A 23676-nucleotide genomic window follows, 5' to 3' on the forward strand; every position below is an offset into this window, starting at 1 on the left:
TGGAGAGCAAGTTGCTTTGCACTGTGGTGGCCCCGCGCCCCCGTCCTTGCCTCTCTGTGTGGAGGTCCCCATCTCCCGTGCCCCATGCTTAGTTAAGAGATGTGGCCACGCTGCATCTGCAGGTTTTAAACCTGCTGTTCATTCGTTGGCTTCTTTATTTCCATTTATGGTGCCTGCATTGTCCTCCTGTGGGACCCACGTGTAGTCTCCGCGCTTCCATGGAGAGGCACGGTGGATAACCTCAGAGGAGTGATGTGGTGGTCCCCGCCTTGCTGTGCATCTGTCGTTCTTGAAAGTTCCCCTCACCTCTCTCTGCAGGGAGCCAGCAGGAGTCCTTCCTCAGCTGCAGGCTCCACACCAGACTTTGTTCTACCACAGTAGAATGAAAAAACAGAATCACACTGAAGGCACCACCTTGAACAAAACTAACACACCTCCATCCTTGGGAGCTTATATTCTAGCAAGGGTGCCAGGCAGTGAAATACAGCCGGGGCCAAATATGAGGGAAAGCTAGGGCTAGAGCTGTGATTTTTTAAAGAGTTTAAAGGGAAAACCCTACTCAGGAAACGATCTTTGAGTAGGGACATTAAAGAGATGCTGACCACGAAGATCCCTGGAAAAAGAGCTTTTGAAACCAAGAGAGCAGGAAGTGCAGAAGCCTGAGATGCAGCCCGTCTGTCGTGCTCAGCGAGCAGCAAGGAGGCGGAGGCAGGAGAGCTCAGTACGGAGGGGGTGGCAGAGACAAGGTCAGAGAACCAGGGTCACGGCGGTGACAGCCTCTGGGCCACCGCCAGGACTTTGGCTTTGCCGAGGGTGGCAGGGGGACCTGTCATTAGAGGGTTTTGAGCAGAGGAGAGACATGAGGTCACCTCTCCTCTCAAGAGAAAGCCCTGGCCGCTGTGCAGAAACACCGTGGGGACGAGGCTGGAGGTGGGGAGATGTGTTTTGAGACTGCTGCGTTACTTGCAGGGAGCGGGTGAAGGTTTCGGCCGGGGAAGTGGCAACAGAGGTGGTTGAAGCAGACAGCTCCTGCGTGGATCTCTGAAGCAGAACTGAGAGGATTGCCTTACAGCTTGGAGGCTGTGAGAGAAGGGCATTAGCGTCCGCTGTGAAGTTGTGGGTCTTAGTGATGGAGGTATCAGCTGAGGGGCAGGTTGCAGGGATGGCGTTTGTAGGCGGGGGGGGGGGGTAGTTTTTGCTCTGGTGAGCTCGAGGTGTCCGTCAGACCTCCAGATGGACTCACCAGGTAGGCAGTTGGATCCCTGAGCCTAGCTTTTCGAAGAAAATTAAGTTGCCAGTAGAAATTGGGGGGTAGTCATTGTCTGTATGAATTATGTTTCAAGCCACGAGCTTGGATAAGATCACCGGAGGAATGAGTGCTGATAAGAAAGAAGCAGTTGTGAACTGAGCCTCAGGGCCCTGCACCATTTTGAGGCAGGAGCAGAGGCAGGAGCCAGCAAAGGAGACCGCATGGAGGGGCCGGAGTGACAGGGACAAAACTTGGAGTTGGTGATGTTCTGGAAAGCCAGGACAGAAATACTACAGAGAAAAGGGTCCCAGCTGTTGAGACCAGTGAAGGTGAGGACCGAGCAGTGACTGATGGACTTAGCAACACAATGGTTGTGGAGATCTGGAGAAGAGCAGCTTCCATGTGATGGTGTTGGGCACAGCAGGGTGGGGAGTGGGTTCAAAAGAAAAATTCCTGGGAGTGGAGTATCAGAGACAGCACTTGAGGGGCTTGTTATAAAGCAATAGCAAAAGGAAGGGCACTCGGTACCCGAAGGGAAATGATGCCTAGAGGAAGTAGGATTTGTCTGTTCATGGGAGTGACGGAATAGGGCGGGAAGGCTTGGTGCTGCAGGGAGAAGAGATGAGAGTCCTGGAGCCGGGTCTGAGGAGGTGAGAGTGGGTGGGGCTCCACCTTCACTGAGAGACAGGAGATTCCTGGTCACCATGCAGGTAAGGCAGGTGCTGTACGTGGTGGGAATTTACGGCCATTTCCTTCTGATTATTTCTGGGTTTTTTTTCTTCCAGTAAAGTAGAAAGCAGGGTCATGAGCTGAGAGTGAGGATGGTATTGGAGGTGTAGAGAGTGAATGACTTGGCAGACATGGGGGTCTGTCCAGCAGCAGCGACGGCCCACCCAAGCTCGGTGAGCACGCTAACCTGAGCCCCATCAGCCCTGCTTCGTGTCTTTCTCTGGTCCATCCCTCTGCATAGGTGCAGACTAGTTGGAGAGTTGGATTTAAGCTGTTGTCCTTTTGCTCAGTGAGCGCAGTGAAGCAAGAGAGGGGACAGTAAATGAGTAAAGCAAATCAAATTGATGGGAGAATTAAAACCCAGGGAGAGGAGGGAGGGGACATTAGAGGGATGAGAGACAGCAAAATAGTGGTGTGATTACTGGGTAATAATTTCTGATGTCAAGGAAGTGTTGGAGGTGAGATACTGAGAGGAGTGACCTGGAAGGGTGGTTGGTTTGGGCTGGAAACTCAGATGCTGGAAGCTGAGATGTGATGACGGGGCTTAGGGTATGACTATGGGGAGTGGGTGGCCGAGGAGCATGTGGAGGGAAAGGATGGGCCCGGATGCGGTGCAAGAGTTGAGGTGAGCTTTTATTGTGATTTGTGATTCCCTGGGTACGTGATCCACAGAGGCCCGAAAACACATTGTTGACTTCGTCCTAAGAATGCCGTCTGTCTGGAGGCAGTGGTTCAGGAGTGCAGTCTCCGAGGCCAGCCGCCTCCATCCACCCCCAGCTCACCTGCTTCCTGCCCGCGCAATTTGTGCCGCGTTTTCTCATCTTTTCAGCTGGCGGATAATAGAATGCCTGCTTGCTCAGATTATTTGTAAGAGTATATGAGTTCATGGGCTATCGCCTAGAAATTAATGCTCAGAGGCTTGAAAACTAGTGGCTTGAACGTGGAAGCTTTTGTCATCTCCCTTGAAGCAGATCCTGAGGCAAACAGTCCAGAGATGGTATGTGGACTCCATAAAATTATTAGAGATCCAGGCCCCTACTACCCTCAGCCTTTGACCCTCGTGCTCCTGATTCGAGATAGCTGCTGGAACTCCAGCTATCTCATCTGAGTCCCAGGGGCACCGAAAGAAGACGAGTGGGTCATGCCTTCTTGCTTTTAAGGAAACCTCTTGAAAATGCTACAGAGCACTTGGATTTGCATTTCAGACGGCCATACCTGACTGTGAGGGAGACTAGTAAATGCAGTTTCCGCTGAGTTGCGTGCACCCATTTCCCAGGAGGGCTCCTCACTTGTGCTAAGGGGGGGCGTGGCTGAGGTGTTAGGAAACTATTGTCAGCCTCTGCCACAGTTAGGGTGCTTAGCACTGTGCTGGGCACGCGGGAGGACGCAGTCAGCGTTAGCTTGCCTTCCTGTCAGTCTTCCACATGGATGGACACCATTGACACTCCCCACGACGTGTGTGGGTTCTCACACGTGTGCACACTCTTCTCCCTTGACAGCAGTTCCTCCCCTGGCCACCAACACCGTGTCTCCATCCCTTGCGTTGCTGGCTAACAACTTGTCCATGCCGCCGAGTGACCTGCCGCCGGGCGCCTCCCCGAGGAAGAAGCCGCGCAAGCAGCAGCACGTGATCTCCACGGAAGAGGGGGAGATGATGGAGACCAACAGCACCGACGACGAGAAGTCCGCTGCCAAGAGCCTCCTGGTGAAGGCCGAGAAGCGCAAGTCTCCTCCCAAGGAGTACATCGGTAATGCCCGCTCGGCCAGCTTGGTCCCCGGACTCCTCCCCACTGCAGTCCCGCTGGAGGTGTCCCACCCGGGGCTGTGTCCCCGCTGGAGCTCACCTGCAGGAGCTGTCCCGGGAGGATTGCTGCAGATAGGTCATAAGCTGTTCAATGTCTTCTTTTTCTTCTCTCTTGAATAGATGAAGAAGGTGTGAGGTATGTCCCCGTGCGTCCAAGACCCCCCATCACTTTGCTCCGCCACTATCGGAACCCCTGGAAAGCTGCTTACCACCACTTCCAGCGGTACAGCGACGTCCGGGTCAAAGGTCAGTCTCCCCAGAAATGTCCAGTGTTCATGCAGGTGGCTGGTCTTTCATTGGGCTGTATTGAAACCACAGTAGAATAAAAAGACAGAATCACAGTTTTCCAGTTTCAAAAAGAGCCATAAATTTTTGTTATAAAATCTTGAGACTTTAGCAGGGGAGGGTAGAGCTCAGTGGTAGAGCACATGCTTATCAAGCAAGGTCCTGTGTTCAATCCCCAGTACCTCCAATAAAAACAAATGTGTAAGTAAGTAAACAAACCTAATTACCTCCCCCGTCCAAAAAAATTAATAATAATAAAATGAAATCTTGAGACTTCAGTGTTTAACTTAAGCAAAATATTCAGTTGAGTATAAAATTTGGAAAATTATCCTTTGCCTCAGAAAGCTATGTGCACTTTTATCGGACACTCAGTCTAGGGAGTAAGTGACAACATTGCTTTTAGTTAAGTTTCATGTGTTACCAGCTCCCCAGGTGGTGACAGACGACCTCCTTAGCCCTTAGCCCCCAGAGTCATTGGGGAAGAGCCCACTAGATTATTTGAAGCAGTCCACAGTAGTCCCTTGGATGCTCAGATATACAGGCATCATAAGCCCCAGGAAGTTTATTTTCCAAAAGACCTTTTGTTTAACATGTGTGAAGCTCTTGGAATGGTCCAGGGCAGGCGCTAAGTAAATGTTTCTATTGTTAAGCTTAAGAATAACATCCTAATAAACCCACACACATGTGATAAAAATGGCTAATGGTACCTTGCAAATAACTGCAACTATTTCTGTGGACTTTCTAGCATTAATCTCAGATATAATTGTTTGCACAGAAAGGTTATGTTTTCAGAGAATTGGTTGTGTTTCCCGTTCCCTCATATAAACTCTACTTGGAAACTTCTCTGAGGGTTTCCTTGACCCTCAAGATGAGTCTGAGTTGGATGGTACTGACTCGTGCCTGTTAGCAAGAGTGAAAGTCCTGGCGGTTCTGTCTCTGGACGGAAGCACAGAGGGGGCTGCACTGCCCAGCTTTTCTTCCTCACAAGTATACCCCAAGCTTTGAAAAGAGGGTGGGATTTCACACCCTCTTTGGTTTGGCAGAAGCAGGACCTGAGCCGCTAAACATTTCTCCACACCACGAGAATTCCATCCTAGCAATAAAATACTTACAGTTTTCCCTGGTGACACTTTAAGCCATGTTAGAAGGTTCTCACTGCTTATTGGGACTCACTCTTCAAGAGCTATCTCAAGAAAGATAATTTGACAGCTGAAAATATTAGTAATTCCTGAATCTTCTCTTTGGATATGTACGTATTTATCACCTTGTGCCAAGTCTTTTCTTTTTTTTTTTTTTTTTTTGGTGGGCAGGAGGTAACTTAATTTTATTTATTTATTTATTTTTAGAGGAAGTACTGGGGATTGAACCCAGGACCTCATGCATGCTAAGCACGGACTCTACCACTGAGCTATACCCTCCCCACCTCCAAGTCTCTTGACTATTAAACTTTAATTGAACTGCTTTGGCTGAACTTTAAAGTCATATTCATATAAAGAAATCAGGATGGAATTCTAAAAACAGATAATTCACAGGAGGGAAAGAAGAGAGGAAAAGGGAACAAGAAGCACAGGAAACAAACAGAAAACAAGTAATAACAGGGCAGACTTAGCTTTACATGTCAGTAATGACCTTAAACAAAAATAGTCTGAATATACCAGTTAAAGTACAGATTGGCAACAGATGCTGATGGGAATGTGGAGAAAAGGGAACCCTTGTACACACTTGGTGGGAATGTAAATTGGTGCAACCACTGTAGAAAACAGTGTGGCGGTCTCTCAAACAGCTAAAAATAGAATTACCATCTGACCCAGCAATTCCACTCCCAGGAGTGTTCTGGAGAAAAGGGAAGCACTAATTTGAAAATGCACCCCAAAGTTTATAACAGCATTGTTTACATTTGCCAAGACACGGAAGCAACCTAAGTGTCCATCAACAGATGACTGGATAAAGAAGATGTGGTGTGTATACACAATGGAATACTTCTTAGCCATAAAAAAGAATGAAAGTTTGCCATGTGCAGCAACATGAATGGACTTGGAGGGCATTATGCTAAGTGAAATAAGTCAGACAGAGAAGATAAATACTATATGATATCACTTATGTCACAGATACAGAGAACAAACGAATGGTTACCAGTGGGGGGGGGCAGTAAGGGGTTAGGGGAGTAGGAGGTACAAACTGTTGGGTGTAAGACGGGCTCAAGGATGTATTGTACAAGATGTGAAATATAACCAGTATTTTGTAATAACTGTAAATGAAAAGTAACCTTTTAAAATTGTACAAAAAACACAGATTGGCAGAGAGGATAAAAAAAATAGTTCCAAAGTTCCAACTATATTCTGTCTCTGAGAAAGTTCAGATACACTATATGGATAGATTGACAGTAAGAGGATAGAAAAATATATACAGTGCAAAAATTAATCAAAAAACAAGAGTGGTTATATTAATATCAAATAAAGTAGACTTCGGAGGAAGGACAGTTACTAGAGACAAATACACTACATACCAGTTAAAAATATATAGGCAACAAAAACCAAGAGCTTCAGAATACATGAAGCAAAAACAGCTGAAAGGAGTGATAGACAAACGTGCAGTTATAGTTAGAACGTCAGCAGCTCTTGGCAGTTGGCAGAAGTGCCTGACAGAAAATCAACAAGGATATAGAAAAGGAAAGAAGGAAGGAAGCCAACCAGCATCACGCAGATGTTTGCAGAACACTTGAACAGCAGCAGAACACATGCTCTGTGCACCCAGGACAAGTAAAGATGGACCACACTCAGAATCATTAACCTCAGCAGATTGGAAAGAATTGACATCACATACAGTATCTTCATTGACCATAATGGGAAACAAACCAGAAATCAGTGGCAGAGCAGTAACAGGAAAACCTCCAAGCCATGAAAGTTAAACAGCACACTTCTGCATAACTGGTCAAAGAGGACATCTCAAGGGAAATTTTTAAAAATACTAAAAACCGAATGAAAATGAAAATAACAAAGAAGAGCAACATAAAGCAAGGACGGGAAGAAAATAGTAAAGGTAGCAGAAATCAGTGAAATTGGAAACAGAAAAATAATGAAATCAGTGAACAAAGCGAATTCTTTGGAAAAAATTGGTAAAATTAATAAATCTTTAGCAGGACTGATGAAGGTAAAAGAAGACATAAATCATGAGTATCAGAATGAAACAGGATATTACCACAGATTATGCAGCCATTAAAAGCGTAATAAGGAAATACTACAAAGTTGACCACTTAGATGAAATAGACCAATTCCTTGAAAAATCAAACTACCAAAACTCAACCAGAAACAGACAATCTGAATAGTCCTATAACCATTAAATCATTTGAATCCATAATTTAAAAGCTTCCAAACAGAAATCTCCAGACTCAGATACTTTTACTGAGAAATTCTGCCAAACGTTTAAGGAAGAATCAACACCAATTTTCCTGATACAAGAATGAGACAGAGTACAAAGACAGAAAGCTACAGATCAATATTCCTCAATGAATACAGAGGCAGAAATCCTTAACAAAGCGTTAGCCAATTGAATCAAGCAATACATAAATAGAATTTTACACCTTGATCAAGTGGGATTTGTTACAGTGATGCAAGGCTAGTTCAGCATTTGAAAGTCAGTTTAATTCACTGTTATTATAATAGGCTGTATAGAGGGGGAGGATATAGCTCAATGGTAGAGGGTGTGCTTAGCATGCACGAGGTCCTGGGTTCAATCCCCAGTACCGCCATTAAAATAAATGAATGAATAAACCTAATCCCCCCCTCAAAAAATAGGCTGTATTAATTTCTCAGGGCTGCTACAACAGAGAACTACGAAGTAGACAGCCTAAAACAACAGGTTTATTCTCTTACAATCCTGGAGACTAGGAGTCCCAAAATCAGAGTATCAGCAGGGTCATGCCGTCTTTGAAGACTGTAGAAGAGAGTATTTCCTCGCCTCTTTTTAGTTTCTGGTCATTGCCAGCAACCCTGGGTATTGTTTGGCTTGCAACCACATTACTCCAATTTCTGCCTCCATCTCCATGTAGCATTTCTCCCCTGTGTTTCTTGACTCTTTGGCTTTAGGGCCACCCCTAATTCAGTATGGCTTCTTCTTAACTTGATTACATCTGCAAAGACCCTCTTTCAAATAAGGTCACATTTGCAGGTACCAAGAGTTAAGACTATAACATACCTTTTGGAGAGAGCAGTTCAATCCACAATGAAAGCAGAAGAAGAAAAATCACATGATCATATCAATTGATGGCAGAAAATTTCCTTGACAAGATTGAGAACTTTTTCATGATAAAATCTCATAAATAAGAAAAGAGGAAGACTGCTTCAACTTGATAAAAGATCTGCCAAAAAAAGAGAGAGCTAACATTGTATTTAATGGTGAAAGACTGAATGCTTTCTACCCGGGATTAGCAAATAGACAAGGCTAAGGCTGTCTTCTCTCACGGCTCTTACTTAACATAGATATGGAAATTCTAGCTACCCTGGAAAGCAAGAAAAAGAGATAAAAGGCTGTACAGATTGGAAGGAATGAGTAAAACTGTCTCTATTTGCAAATAAAATTATTGTCTACACAGAAAATCTCAAGGATTATACCCCCAAAAATCTCTGGGAACTAATAAATAATTTCAGCAAGTTCACAGAATATGGTATCAACACACAAAAATCTACTGTATTTGTAGAAACCTGGAATAAACTTGTGGAAATGTACTGAAAATATACTATCATTTATAATTGTCTCCCCAAAATGATATACTTAGGTACAAATCGAGCAAAACACATACAGGACACGTTTACTGAAAATGGCCAAATGCCAATGAAAGAAATGAAAGAAGGTCTAAAGAAATGAAGAGACCTACAGCATTCACCATTGAAAGAACTCAACATAAAGATGTCACTTCTCCCTCGATTGATCGATAACTTTTACTACAGTTCCTACCAAAATCACAAAGGTTTTTACATACAGTAAAACTTATCCTAAACATTATGTGGAAAGGCACAGGAACTAAAATACAGTCTTGAAAAACAAGAAATCATTCTTACCAATAATAAATCTAATTTAGCTACAGGACTCAAAACAGCATCATATTTGCAGAGGGATAGATGTGTAGATGATTAGAATAGAAAATGCAGAAGTAGATCCTTACAAATATGCCCAACTGGTTTTTGAGCAAAGCACAAAAGCAATTTAATTGAGAAAGGAGAGTCTTTTTAGCAAATGGTGCTGGGCATCAAATGTTTTCCAAAAAAAAAAAAAAAAAAACCCTCAACCTAATCCTCACACCTTATACAAACTAACTCAACATGGATAAAATGGATAATAGATTTAAATGCAAAATACAAAACTACGAAACTTTTCAAAGAGAACCTAGGGTGTGGTGAACAGTTCTTAAGGCATGACACCAAAAACACCATCTATAAAAGAAAAACAATAAATTGGACTTCATAAAAACTTTGTATCTGTGAAAGACCCTGTTAGGAGGATGAAAAGCAAGCTCTAGACTGGGAGGGAGCACTGGCAAACCACGTATCGCATAAAGGATTCATGTCTAAGATATATTAGAAAATCTCATTACTTAACAGTAAATGAAAACAATAATCCAGTTAGAAAATGGACAGAGGCATGAAGAGACATTTCACCAAAGAGAATACATGGATGGCAAGCCACTGAGATGTTCAGGGGAACATGAATCCTAGTCCGTAAGTGTGGGCTGTGTAGTGACTTTCATCCAAAGTGTGCAGTGTGGAAGAGGGTGGGGGAAGAGTAACGTTACAGTGGAGCACCTGATAAATGTCACCTCAGCCAGGTGATCAAGGTCAGTGTCAGTAGCAATGAACCACGCTAATAGTACGTGCCCTTCACAGTGAGGCTTCTCTGTCTCCTCTCAAAAACCCGTAAGCACAGTCTAATCCTAACAGAAACATTGGACAAATCTAAATAGAAGGGCATTCTATGAGATACTTAACCAGGACTCTTTAAAACTGTCAGGGTCATCAGAAGCCAGGGAAGTCTGAGAAACCAGCAAGCCAAGAGGAGTCTAAGGAGACATGACAAGGAAGTGTAATGTGGTGTCTTACCTGGATCCTGGAACAGAAAACAATGAAATCTAGTTTTTAAAAAATGTTTATCCCTAGCTGTTAGAGGAATTTAAATTGAGATGCCTATCAAAAGAGCGGAAATTAAAAATACCCATGACGCCAAGTGCTGGTGAGGATGTGGAGAAACTAGATCTCGCATACATTCCTTTGAGCATTTTGAATCTATTGTCCCACTGCCCTCCAGCCTCCATTGTTTCCTCTGAGGAGTCGGCTGTTAATTTCATCCACTATCTTGTAAGGGATGCTTCATTTTTTTCTCTTGCTGCTTTGAAGATTTTCTCAGCTTGGAACATTTTTACTGTGGTGTGTCTGTGAATATCTTTTCATTTCTTATACTTGGAGCTCCTTGAGCTTCCCAGGTATATAGGTGATCGTCTTGCAGTAAATGTGGGAAATTTTCAGCCATTTTCTCTTTGAATATTTCTTCTCCTTTCTCTCTTTTTTTCTGGCACTCCATTACCATGTGTTGCTGCTCTCAATGGTGTTTCACATTTCCCTACAGCCCTGTTCATTTTTCTTCATTTCTTTTTTCCCTCAGTTCTTCAGCTTGCCTGACCTCTATCCATCTGTCTTCAACTTCACTAATTCTCTTTTGTACCAGTTCAGATCTACTGTTGAGACCCTCTACTGGATTTTGAGAATTTCATTGTATTTGTTTTAATTTAATATCTAACCAAAGGCAAGATTTTTTTTCTTATTGACTTACTTATTTATTGACATATAGTGGATCTACAACGTTGTATTAATTTCTGGTGTCACTTTTGTACTTTTTAACTCCAGAATTTCCATTTGGTTCTTTTCTTAAGGAATCATTTCTGTCTTCTTAATGATAGTCTCAATTTAATGGGACATGATGATCACACCTTCTTTTAATTCTTTGCTCATGCTTTCTTTTCATCCTGTGAACTTACCTGTTACGGCTCCTTTGAAATCTGATAAATCTGATACCTGGTCACTCTCTCAAGCAGTTTCTGGTGCCTTGTCTCTTTTTCCCCATGTATGGGTCATACGTTCCTGTTTCTTTGTGTGCCTCATAATTTTTGTTGGAAACTGGACATTTTAGATAATATACCCTGTAGGACCTCTGGGTACCAGTCTCCCCACCTCTTGCAAGACTTGTTATTGTTATTTGCTTGTTTATTTGTTTAGTGACCGGCTGGATTCTTGTAGTGAAATCTAATCACCTCCACCCGATCGGCACCACCAAGTGTTAAGCCTCTGGTGTTACTCCTGAGGGAGGCGTAGCTTTGGGTGTGCCCACAGTCGTCCTGGGGTGACAGTGACGTTAGTAGGGCTCTCTCCCACTGTTTCCCAGACCACATCCAGCTGATAAACTGCACTAATTGCTTGCCATTTGATCCAGTAGAACGCAGTCCTGGAATTTGCCCTGGAACACAAATTCCTCTGCAGACTCACCCCATCGTACTGTAGCTCCCTGCCGGAATGGCCTGTGAGTTCAGTGTGTGATATTTGCTCTACCCCCAGGAGAGCTCCTGCCAGCCGCCTTATCCTCTGTTCTCTCCTGTAGACTAGTCAGCCCACAGTCTGGGCTGTGTCTTTGTAGCTCTGCACATTTCCTCACACTGCCCTTCACTGCCCCCTCCACTCTTCCCGGGTCTCCTTCTAGGCAGACTCTCTGCGCCCAGGGCCCTGGAGATGGAGGGGTTTGGTGAAGATGGGACAGTGGCAGCCTTCCCTCCCAGTAACAGTTTGCTCCAAGACGAGCATTCAGGGAAGGGAGGAGGGAGCAGCCTGGAGTCCACTGGGCTCGCTGCTCCTAGTGTGAAGCCACCGTTTCACAAGGCGGGAGAAGCATTCTCAGCCGCCTTGCCCCAGTACGGTCTCCGTTCCAGAAGTGGGGATTGAACAGAAGGAGGGAGCCCCCATATGAATTAGCCTGCCCTGGGACAGAGCCCTGGAGCAGAGGTGTGAAATGCCCCGCTCTTCCTGGGAGGGGAGCCCTGCCCTCAGCCTCTGGAGGAGAGGGGCCCTGGGTCCGGGCGGCAACGGTCTGGAGTAGGGTATCTATTGGAGGAAGGAGGAGGGAGGGAAGGGCCTCGCTTCGGTGACCGCAGGCTTGCTGTTCTTACACACTTTGTAGGTTTGCTCGAATAGATGTTTCTGCATTTGCTGTTTGCCCTGAAGACCTTTCCCAGAGGTTTAGGTGGTTATTTCAAATATTTCACCACTTCCTCTGGGGAGCAGCTCAGTAGAACCTGTCACACACATCACTGAGCTACTCTGGAAAACAGTTTGGCAGTTTCATAAAGACTGAACACAGACACTGGGGGAGGGTACAGCTCAGGGGTAGAGCGCATGCTAGCATGCACGAGGTCCTGGGTTCAATCCTCAGTACCTTCATTAAATAAATAAATAAACCTAATTACCTCCCCCTTCCCAGAAAAAAAGAAATAAAAATTAAAAAATTAAAATATTTAAAAGAAAAAAGACTAAACATACACGTATCATAGAACCCAACACTTGCACTCCTGGCCATTCATCCCAGAAAATTGAAAACCTGTGTCTCCACATAAATCCGTACACAAGTGTTTATAGCAAATTTTGATGATAACCAGAAGCTGGAAACAACACAAATGGCACTAAATGGTTAAACAGACTGTGGCACCGTTGAAAACTGCCCAGGAACGGAAAGGAAAGAACTCTTCCTCATGCAACAGCCTGGATGGGTTCAAGGGCATTGTGCCTGCGCTTGGTGGAAAAAGCCAATCTCAGGACACATACTACCCACCCCTCAAACACCATGTGATTCTATCTATACAACAATCTCAAAATGCCAAAATTATACAGATAGAGAACAAACCAGTGGACCCTAGGGGGAATGGTAGGGGAGGGGTGGTGTGACCGTAAAGGTATAGCACAGGAGAGTTCTGAATCCTGACTGTGCTGGGGTCACATGAATCTCCGTGTGACACCGTGACACGCACTCACTTTGCGTCAGTGGTAGTTTCCTAGGTGCCGTACTGGACTGTTGACATTAGGATGTAAACAGTGGGGGAAAATAGGGAAACAGGACCTCCTGACCTCCCTTACTGTCTTTTTTCCAATAATAGCTTTGTTGTAGTTCACGTAGCATACAGTTCAGCTTTGAAAATATACAGTTAGTGATTTTCTAGTGTATTCCCAGAGTCGCACATCTGTCACTGCGGTTCGTTTTAAGACACTTTCATCACCCCAGTAAGAAGCTCGCCAGCCCTTAGCCGTCTTCCCCAGTCCTGCTGTCTTCACCCGTCCCTGCCCCCAGCCCGAGGCAGCCTCTCACCAGCTTTCCATCTCAGCAGATGTCCCGGTGCTGGACATTTCACATTTCACTTATCAGGCATCTGTGACCAGCCTGTTTGACGTAATGTTTTCAAGGCCCATCCGTGTAGCATGTATCAGTACTTCATTCTTTTTTCTTGCCAAATAATATTCTACTTTATGGATATATACCGAATTTTATTTATTCATTCATCCCTTGTTGGGTATTTGGGTTGTTCCCATTTGGGGGTTATTTCGAATAATGGTGCCACGATCCTTTGTGTACAAATTTTTGTGTGAACCTCTGTTTTCATTTCTCTTGGGCATATACCTAGAGATGGAATTTCTGAGTTGTTTGGTAATTATATTTAACGTTCTGGGAACTCCCAGATTGTTTTCCAAAACGAATACATTTTACTTTCCCACCAGCAGCACATGAAACGTTGATTTCGTCACATCCACACCAACGCTTACTGCCTCTTTTGTTTGATTATAGCTTCCTAATGGCTGTGAAGGGGTATCCACCATGTGAAGGGCTATCCACTGTGGTTTTGATTTCTGTTTTCCTAATGCCTAATGATGTTGAATACCGTCACATGTTTATTGGCCCTTAGTATATATTTTTTGGAGAAATGTCTTCGGATCTTTTGTCTTTTCTATAATTGAGTGGTAAGAATTCTTCCTGTGTTCTAGATATAAATCCCTTATTAGACTTACCTCTATACTGTCTTTGCAGCTTCTGTGAATCTATAATTATTTCAAACCAAAAAGGGTTTTGAATGCTCATAATGAAATAAACATATGTCTGAAATTGGTTGACACCTGACTGGGGTCAGTAGATTCTCTCAATGTCAAGGCTGTGATATGGTCCTGTAATTTTGCAAGATGTCACCACTGGAGGAAACTGGATGAAGAGAGCACAGGATCTCCCTGAGTTATTTCTTACAATTACATGTGAGCCTACAGCTTTCTCAAAAAGTTTAAAAATTTTTTAATCACATTCATGCTATTATTTGCCTAGATGAGGGTTTTTTTTTTCAGTTGCTCTAAGAAGTAAAACTTGTCAATTTTAGGTTCGCAACAAAATTGAACGGAAGACAGAGATTTCCCATGTCCCTCCACTCCCCACACATGCAAAGCCTCCCGCTGTCGACACCCCTCAACACAGTGGTACTTTGGTTACATTTGATGACCCTACACTGACATTTAATCATCACCCAGAGTTCATCATTCACATCAGTGTTCAGTCTTGGTGTTGTACATTGTATCAGTTTTGACAGTCTATAGATTTTTTTTTCAAGATTAATTTTTTAAGTAAAATTTTTAATTTTTGAAATAATTTTTCATTTTCCATGTAACGTGTAAATACATTTTGAGTCCTAGCGCAACAGTAATATTCAAACTTCACAGATACAGCTAAACGCACCTTCGACAAGTGCCCCTCAGTCCTGGTTTGCCTTTCCCCAGTCCAAACGATACAGTTCACACCTACTTTACTACAGTGCTGGTTACTGGGCTTTTCTGCCCAAACGTAAATGTTACTCAGATTTGATCCCTGTGATTTCTCCAAGGTCGAGACAACAGCTTGGAGCTGCTACAACTTCGTGCCCAGCCTCCACCTGCTTCCAAGCATCACACATGCCATGGCTCCGACCCACTCAAGATCGCTTCCCTTCTTTTAAGAGATTAGAATATTAATTTATTCTTTTGAACTAACTAGATTTGAAGAATTCCTCTAGGGTGGACAAAAAGAGCTCTTATTCGTGTCACGACCTGTATCTTCAATGACTTAAATGCAGAGGATTGATTTAAAGATACTTAAGTGCAGAAATTTTTGAGAAAATAGTGTCTTGAACACAAATGACTTTAGCACTCTAAAAATCAGAATACACTTTTTTTTTTTTTAATGTTTCCAGAGGAGAAGAAAGCTATGCTGCAGGAAATAGCTAATCAGAAAGGAGTCTCCTGTCGTGCCCAAGGCTGGAAAGTCCACCTGTGTGCCGCCCAGTTGCTGCAGCTGGTAGGTGGCGTTCCCGCAGCTGTGACGTCATGCTGGGGCGGCTGGATTCCCTGAGTCATTCTGAAGCATTCCCAGTGAACATGGGTCATGGTGGAAGTTCTGTGTGTGCTGTGTAACATAATTATCCTGTCTATTCCGTGGATGTACTGTAATCTGAGCACATCTTAGCTCTGGTACCCATAACCGCAATCTGTTGAACAGCCGTGGTGTGAGACCTGCGGTTCGGGTTCTGTGTTACGTGTTGCTGTGACATCCGATCGGGGAGCCTCTAACTGTGGTGTGACGGTCTGACAGTGAGCCCCACCTCTCGCCATTCTGCTCCTTATCGTGGGACCAACAGCGGTCCCGCTTCTCCACGAATAGTGGGCCTCAGTTCTCTGCCCACTTGAGATATTCAAGTAAGCCAGTCACACCCTCCCGTGAGCACCGGGGGCACCTCTCCCCCTGGATACTACAAAGTCTGCCTCCTGCAGCCCCTGCTGGTTCACGGAGTGCAGCCCCCACATGGCCCTGCGTGGTGTGCAGTGTCCTCTTCCCCTCAGCTGTGAGTATATTGACCAGTAAACTGCTGTTGATCTCACCTGTCTGGTGTGTTACGTGTTCAGCCATTTCCATCCCCCTGGGGTGGCAGTCCTTCCTTCACCAACAGGGTAAAGAGGAGGCGATCAAAATGATAACCTCACAGAGTTTGCCCATCTTTGGAATAGAGTGATCTAAAGAACATTGTCTTTAATGAGTTTGTTTTTTTTAAGGTAGTGCCAGGGGAGGGTATAGCTCAGTGACAGGGTGAGTGCTTAGCATGCATGAGGTCCTGGGTTCACTCTCCAGTACCTTCATCTAAAAAAAAAAAAAAAAGTAGTGCCATGGTTAGTTTTTGTATTTAGCAGAAATACAGGACTTGTAGACTTGTTTTTCAGAGGAATTGTGAATTCAGGGCAGTATTTAAAAGTTATCCTTGAAGGTAGACAGTGCCTTACAACAAATTGTGGGGTAAATTGTTGTCGATCGGTTTTCCTTGCTGTCCTGTACCTTATTCATTGGGAGAAACAGTTTTATCAGTGAAACAGATCTTTTCCCAGTTTACACAGGTGATTCAAGGTGGGTTTATTGGCCTGAGTTTGACAAGAAAGAGAATCTCTGAGGTCACAACGCCCTCTTGTTTGTTGCAGACGAATCTAGAACACGACGTTTATGAAAGACTCACCAACCTACAGGAAGGGATTATCCCAAAGAAAAAAGCAGCAACTGATGATGATTTACACCGAATAAATGAACTAATACAGGTTTGAAGGAGTCCTCTCCCTCTTCTCTTAACTGCTCCCTTTTTCCCTCCCTCGTCCAGTAATGTCTTGAGTAAAAACCTGTTACTGACTTCCGCCCGCATTATCAGAATCACGAAAACCACACTGTCTTGAAGATGACGGTTGGTGACATGATGTCTCTCGTTCCAGGGAAACATGCAGAGGTGTAAGCTCGTGATGGATCAGATCAGCGAGGCCAGAGACTCCATGCTCAAGGTCTTAGATCACAAAGACCGCGTCCTGAAGCTTCTAAACAAGAACGGCACTGTCAAGAAGGTGTCAAAATTGAAGCGAAAGGAAAAAGTCTAGACCCCAAATCAGGACTCTGAAAACAGAATTGATGAAGAATGACGTTGGGGGTGGGGGGAGGGCTCCAGTTATTTGCAAAGTGGATTTTCCTTAATTCACACGTGAAAGCAGAGGGACCCGTAGCACAGTGACGCGGGGGGATCAGAGCTGGTCCGACACGGTGGACGCCAGTCTCTCTTCCAGGCGGCTCCCTCCCACACTTCCTGTCCCACACGTGACTTGTGATGCATCAGTGTCTCCCGGTTGAAATCAGTGACAAATGACCGGCTGGCATTTCTCGGCCTTCCAGCCGACAAACTGAATTTAGCTGATGGATTCCTGCAGGACCCATACTGAGCCTGGACTGAAAGTATCCACTCGGACCATCTGTTCTCTCTCCACTGAAACTCAGACCTCTCCCCTCACTCCAGCCGGGTCTTACTCCGTCTGCCCTTCAGATGCCCAAGCTGGCCTTCGAAAGCAGTGCCATGGCACCGAGCGACCTGCCACATCTCACACTCTAAAGGGTTTGAACTATCGAGTCTCGTCGTTTTTTTAAAGAACCATTTCACAGTGAAATTGTTATATTGTCTGTCCTGCGTGTGTCTGAGTTGGGTTTTTGTGGAGGTGCCGAGCCGGCAACACCGTAAGTTGCTCTGAGATCCCTGTCCTGAAGTACGTTCTTGGTTATCTGTACTTCTATAGCTGGTGTGATGCTGTTAATCGTATGTACCGCACATCTCCAAACGTTAATAAAGGACTCAAAGAGGTTTTTGTACATAAGAAGTTTGTATCTTTTTATAAAGTTAATCAGTGCCGTGCTGCACGTGTCTTTGAGTGTTTCCCCTCCTGTGGTTTCTCACACACCATGGGTGTACTCCGTTAAAGTTTTGTTATTCCCCACAGAATTCCATTTACCCTGGTGTTTTGAAGATGTCACAGATTGTGAAGTCTGATGGCTTTGGGTTATCTTAAATACAAGACGCTGTTGTATCCCATCGCACATAGAAGCTGGTCACACTGTGGAACAGTTGAGGGCTGCGGAACATCCAGGAGGGTGGATTTCCTTTACGAGGTTGCTCTTCCTTCCTGTGAACTTGCTGGAATGGTGAGGTGGCTGAGGCTTGCTTTTTGCCCTGACCTGAAGAGATCTGAGACGAGTCCATGCCAGTCCTGATCCCGTCTTTGGGACGAAGGTTGTAGCTCTCCTCCGACTGGCTCACCTGAGACGGCCTTCCTCGAATGGGAGCGGTGAGTGCTCATCTGGTGTAGGGTCGGAGAAGAGAGAAGCCAAGCAGGTGTTCAGCCTTCCCCAGGCTAGAGCACCTGCCTGCAGAGCCTCGGCTGCAGAAGTCCTCGGACAGGAGCAGTCAAGGCTGCTACACCAGTGTTTCCACTTGAAGATATGACTGCCCGCGTCCTGGACGCCGGCGTGGTGTTCGACGTGGTGGTGTGTGGCTGTGCCAGAACAGTGTTCTTTGCCTCAACTTCTCATCTGTGTCTCTTCCCAGGGACACGTGGTGTGCCGGCGAGTGAAGGACAGGACTCAGGTATTTGGGACTCTGCATTACAGACCTGTTCTCCCGAAAGGTAGCATTACCTCCCTTAAACAGCGTCGATAACCCTGGTCAAGGAATCTGTTCGGGGCAAGCTTGCTGTCAGTGCAGGTTAGGACAGTAGCATCTTCTGTTCTCCCCCGCCTTGGGAGGACAGCACGATCAGAAGTTGGGAGGGCATGGGGGATGAACCTTGTCTACAGTACAACATTATTGAAAAACAGCCTTATCGAGGACTGATGGACATACGGTGAACTAAACATCTGAAAGTGTACAATTTGGTAAGGTTTGACGTGTGTGTGCCCTGAGAGCATCACCACAATCAAGAGTGAAAATGTCTATCAGACTCCTAAGTTTCCTCGCGCCTCCTTGTGACATCTTACCTCGCACCCCTCCCTGCCTCCGCGCCTCCAGGCCAACATTAAACTCCTTTCTGTCACTCTAGATTATTTGCATCTTCTGGAAATTCATACGAGTGAAATCATACAGTATATTCTCTTTTGAGAGATGGAGTCTGCCACCTTTTACTCAGCATGGTGGATATTTATACTGAGATCTGCTCATGTTGCTCATGTCAATAGTTCCTTGCTTTTTAATTGCTGAGTAGCAGGCATTCCATGCTGTGGCTCTTCCACAAGTCATTTGTCCGTTCACCTGTAGAAAGGCGTTCAGGTCGTTAGGTCTGGGTTATTACAGACACAACCGTTTTACACGTATCTGATCTTTGGACAAGTGGTCAGTATACAACTTAATTGGTGATTTTGTTAGTTGTGCTTTCCAGGGATTTATGACCAGGAGAGAGTGCTGAGAAGTCCAGACACCCAGTGGCTCTTGGTCCAGAAAACTATCATCCACATACTTAAAGATTAGAAAGAATTAGAAATACATCGGAGGTAAGACTTCAATATTTGGCTTCTGTTCTTTACAGTAGAAAAATCAAAGGAATGTGAATCTGGGGGAAAAAGTTTTAATCCATCTGCTTAGTCTAGAAAATTCTGTATTTTTTAAAACCTGGGTATTTCAAAAGACTATTAAATAGAAAGTGCCTTATAGTGTTGTCCTTTTCAGTGATTTTATCATAGGAATAATAATCACACAATTTTAAGAGTTTAAAGAGATATTTAGAGGTTATATAGTCCAACCCAGCCTGTGACGAAATGCTCACGTTTGAAAGGATGTAAATTTTCGTACTTTTTTTTTTCTTGCAGAAGACAGCACAGATTCAGAAACGTACATGAAACAAATTCATAGCTTTCATAAATCCTTAAAAGAACAACTTGGCTATGATTACCCAGAGTAAGACACAGAGCCTTGCCAGTCACCTCAGAAGCCCCACAACTGCTTCATTCCAATCGCAACCTTCTACCTGCCCCACAAGTAACCACTATCTTGACACTTTTCCGCCAATTTTATCGTGGTATGATTACATATAGTTAAATACCCAAATCTTTTTTTGTATGAGTTGATTGTGAGAAATGAAGGGTCTTATCCAGGCACCTGGAAGTGGGCAGACACATCTCTTTTTCAGGAACGTTCTCGTTTATGATTTTGGCCTGATGACTCACCTCACTTAGGAAGGAAATGGGAAAGAGTTCCAAGTCACTTTGCAATTACATTTCTCAGAGAAGGTCTGTGCACATCAGTCACCCAGCCTTGCCCTGGAGCATGATGTACGACATGCCTGACGGTTTTAGAAACACCCGAGTTCACGCCCCCGCCCGAGCCCTGGGCACACACCACTGTTAGCTGAATTTAGGTTTGAGTCAGTGCTTATCTCCAGCTCCTGAAGAATTTGTTGCTGAAGTTGCCTGGCCCCTTGCCAAGGTCCTAGCCCAGGCGGAGACCTCTTATCCCGGTTGGGGAGGTTCTTTTTCTGCTCAGATTTGCACAGCCAATCACAAAATGATGCTGAGACAGGAACAGCACAAGCTTTGTTCAATCTGAAATACACAAATCTTAAATTTACAGTTTTGTGCGCACTGATAAATATATACAACCATCTAAATAAAGATGACGTTCCTGTAACCCCAGAAACAGGGCCCCTTTGTAGTCAGCACCCTCTCCACCTGACCCCACCCCCGCCAGCCCACAAGGTAAGCACTGATCTGCTGTCCCTGATCATGGGTTAGTCTTGTCTGTTCTTGAACGTCACATAAATGGGATCATACAGTATGTACTTACTTGCATCCGGCTTTTTTGCTCAACGTAATTTGAGATCCTTCCGTTTGCTGCGTGTATCACAAGTTGTTTGTTGTTAGTGCTGTGTGACTGCCACAGTCTGCTTACCTGTTTCCCCACTGAAGGGCATCTTGGTGCTTCCAGCTCTTGACTGATATGAGTAAAACTGAACATTCCCATGCAGGTTCTCGTGTGGAAGTAAATTTTCAAGTCAGTTGGGTGAAAACCTAGGAGTGTGATTGCTGGATCATGAAGTGAAACTATCTTTAGTCTTGTCGGAAACTGCCAAACTGCCTTGCAAAGTGGCTGTACCATTTCACATTCCCACCAGCGACAAATGAGAGTTCCCGTTGCTTCACATCCTCGCCAACCTTCTGTGATGTCAGAGCGTAGGTTTTAGCCATTCTGACAGGTGTGTAGTGGGGTCATTGTTTTCCTTTGCAGTTCCCTAGTGACATGATGTTGAGCATTTTTTCAAATGCCCATTTGCCATCTTTATATCATTTTTGATGATTTTGCCCGTATTTTAATTACCTTGTTTTCTGATTGAGTTTTAAGAGTTCCTGGTATATCTTAGATACAGTCCTTTTTCAGATACGTGTTTTGCAAACATTTTCTCCTTGTCTGTGGCTCACTTTTCCAATTACTTAATAAATTGTGCCTTTTGAAGAGCATAAGTTTTCAATTTTAATGAAGTACAGCATCTGTTTTTTTCTTTCATGAATTGTGCGTTTGGATTATAGCTAAAGACTCATCACCAAACCCAAGGTCACCTAGATTTTTCTCCTGTTTTGTTATAGGAGTTTGTTTTTTGGTTTTTTTTTTTTTAGTTTTATGTTTTACACTTAGACCTCAATGATCCATTTTGAGATAATTTTTGTGAAAATTGTAAGGTTTGTGGAAAGATTTTTTTTTCTTTTGGTACATGGATGTCCAATTGTTCCAGCACCATTTGTTGAAAAGACTATTCTTAATTAAATTGCCTTTGCTCCTTTGCCAGAGATGAGTTGACTGTATTTGTGGAGGTCTATTTCTGGCCTCTCTATTCTGTCCCATTGGTCTACTTGTCTGTCCTTTTGCCAGCACCATTCTGTTTTGATTACTGTAGTTTTTTAGGAAGGTTTGAAGCTGAGCATTTATCAGTTTTCCAACTTTGTTCTTCACTGTTGTGTTGGCTGTTCTAGATCTTTTGTCTTTTCATATAAATCTTAGAATCTGTTAACATCTGCAAAACAGCTTGCTGGAATTCTTATTAGGATTACATAAATCTATAGATCAAGTTGGGAAAGAATTCACATCTTAGTAACGATGAGTGTTCTGCCCATGAACATGGACTTTCTCTTCTTTTATTCTGATCTTTGATTTATTTCATCAGTTTTGTGGTTCTCCTCATATACAACCTGTACATATTTCATTAAATTTATATCTAGGTATTTCATTTGTGTGTATGAGCTATTGTAAATGGTACTGTTTTTTGTTTTGAATTCTACTTGTTCCCTGGTGGGATATGGAAGGCAGTCTACATTTTTATACTCTTAGCCTTGTGTGCTGTGATATTGCTATATTCACAGTTTTTTTGGTCTGTTCTTTGGGACTTTCTACATAAACAGTAATTCCATCAATGAAAAAATACGATTTTATTTCTTCTTTCACAGTCGGCATAGATTTTATTTCCTTTTCCTATCTTACTGCACTGGATAGGCCTTCCAGCCAGATGCTGAATAAGAGTGGTAAGAGGGAATATCCTTGCCTTGTTCCCAGTCATGGGGGTAAAGTGTACCATTAAGTATGATGTTAGCTGTAGAGTTTTTTGGTAGCTTTTCTTTATCAAGTTGAGGAAGTTCTCCCCTATTCTTCATTTGCTGAGAATTTTCAATCACAGATTGAATGATGGATTTTGCATATGCTTTTCTGCATCACTAATATGATCATATTTGAGCTTTCTTCTTCAGCATGTTGATCTCTTATTTCACATTAGGTTTTTTTGGTGGGGGGGGTTGTTGTCTTTTTTTTTTTTTTTTTTTTTTTTACTATTGAACCAACCAGTCAAACCAGCATACCTGGAATAAATCTCACTTGATTATGGTGTGTAATTCTTTTTACACTTTGTTAAATTCAGCTTGCCAGTATGTAGTTGCATCTGTATTCATGAGAGATTGGTCTGTGGTTTCTTTTTTGTACATGTCTTTGTCTGGCTTCAGTGTGTTGGTAACGCTGGCCTCATAGAATGTGTTAGGGAAAGTTCTCTCTGTTCTGTTTTCTGGAGGGGATTGTAGAGAGTTGGTACAATTTTTTCCTTAAATATTTGGTCAAATTCAACAGTGAAAACATCTGGTACTTTCTTTTTTTGGAACATTATTAATTATCAATCCAGTTTTTAAAATAGACATAGGCCTATTCAGATTGTCTCTCTCCTTGTGTGACTTTTGGTAGTTGCTGTCTTTCAAGGAATTGAAGCATCTCATCTATGTCATTAAATTTGTGAGTAAGGAGTGGCTTATAGTATTCCTTTCCTTTCTTTCCCATGTCTTTGGGCAAAGTAGCGATCTTCTTTCATTTCATCTTTTTAAAGAAGTACTTTTGAGCTGTAGCTCACATAGCATACAGTTCATCCACTTGAAGTGTGAAGTTCAGTGGCTTTTCCTTTGCATCCATCACCACAGCCAGTTTCAGAATGTCTTCATTGCCCCCAGAGCAAGCCCTGCACCCCGTAACCATTGTTCCCACTTCAGACATTAATCTGATTTGAGTTAATGTTTGCATCTGATGTGAGGTCGGGGGTGTCCAACTTCATTCTTTTGCAGGTGCTTGGTCTATTGTCTCACAGTCATTTGTTGGAAAGACCATTCTTCCCCCATTGACTTGTCCTGGTAATGTGTCAAAGTCAGTTGTATT

At 43.8% G+C, this 23676-nt stretch overlaps 1 protein-coding gene across 7 annotated transcripts in view; it reads left to right on the forward strand.

The window, feature by feature from the left end:
• The window catches only part of SAP130 (Sin3A associated protein 130), a 72339-nt gene extending 54522 nt beyond the window's left edge, over window positions 1–17817 (forward strand). For all 7 annotated transcript variants that reach the window (XM_074363432.1, XM_074363434.1, XM_074363437.1 and 4 more), the window contains 5 exons: window positions 3478–3726; window positions 3903–4028; window positions 15355–15458; window positions 16628–16741; window positions 16910–17817. In XM_074363432.1, coding sequence (XP_074219533.1) covers window positions 3478–3726; window positions 3903–4028; window positions 15355–15458; window positions 16628–16741; window positions 16910–17068 — 752 coding nt within the window. In that variant the 3' untranslated portion in view covers window positions 17069–17817. The remainder of the gene's footprint in view (window positions 1–3477; window positions 3727–3902; window positions 4029–15354; window positions 15459–16627; window positions 16742–16909) is intronic.
• Window positions 17818–23676: the final 5859 nt, after the last annotated feature.

The sequence above is a fragment of the Camelus bactrianus genome, chromosome 5 (genome assembly GCF_048773025.1).
Source record: "Camelus bactrianus isolate YW-2024 breed Bactrian camel chromosome 5, ASM4877302v1, whole genome shotgun sequence".
In the NCBI taxonomy this organism is placed as follows: Eukaryota; Metazoa; Chordata; class Mammalia; order Artiodactyla; family Camelidae; genus Camelus; species Camelus bactrianus.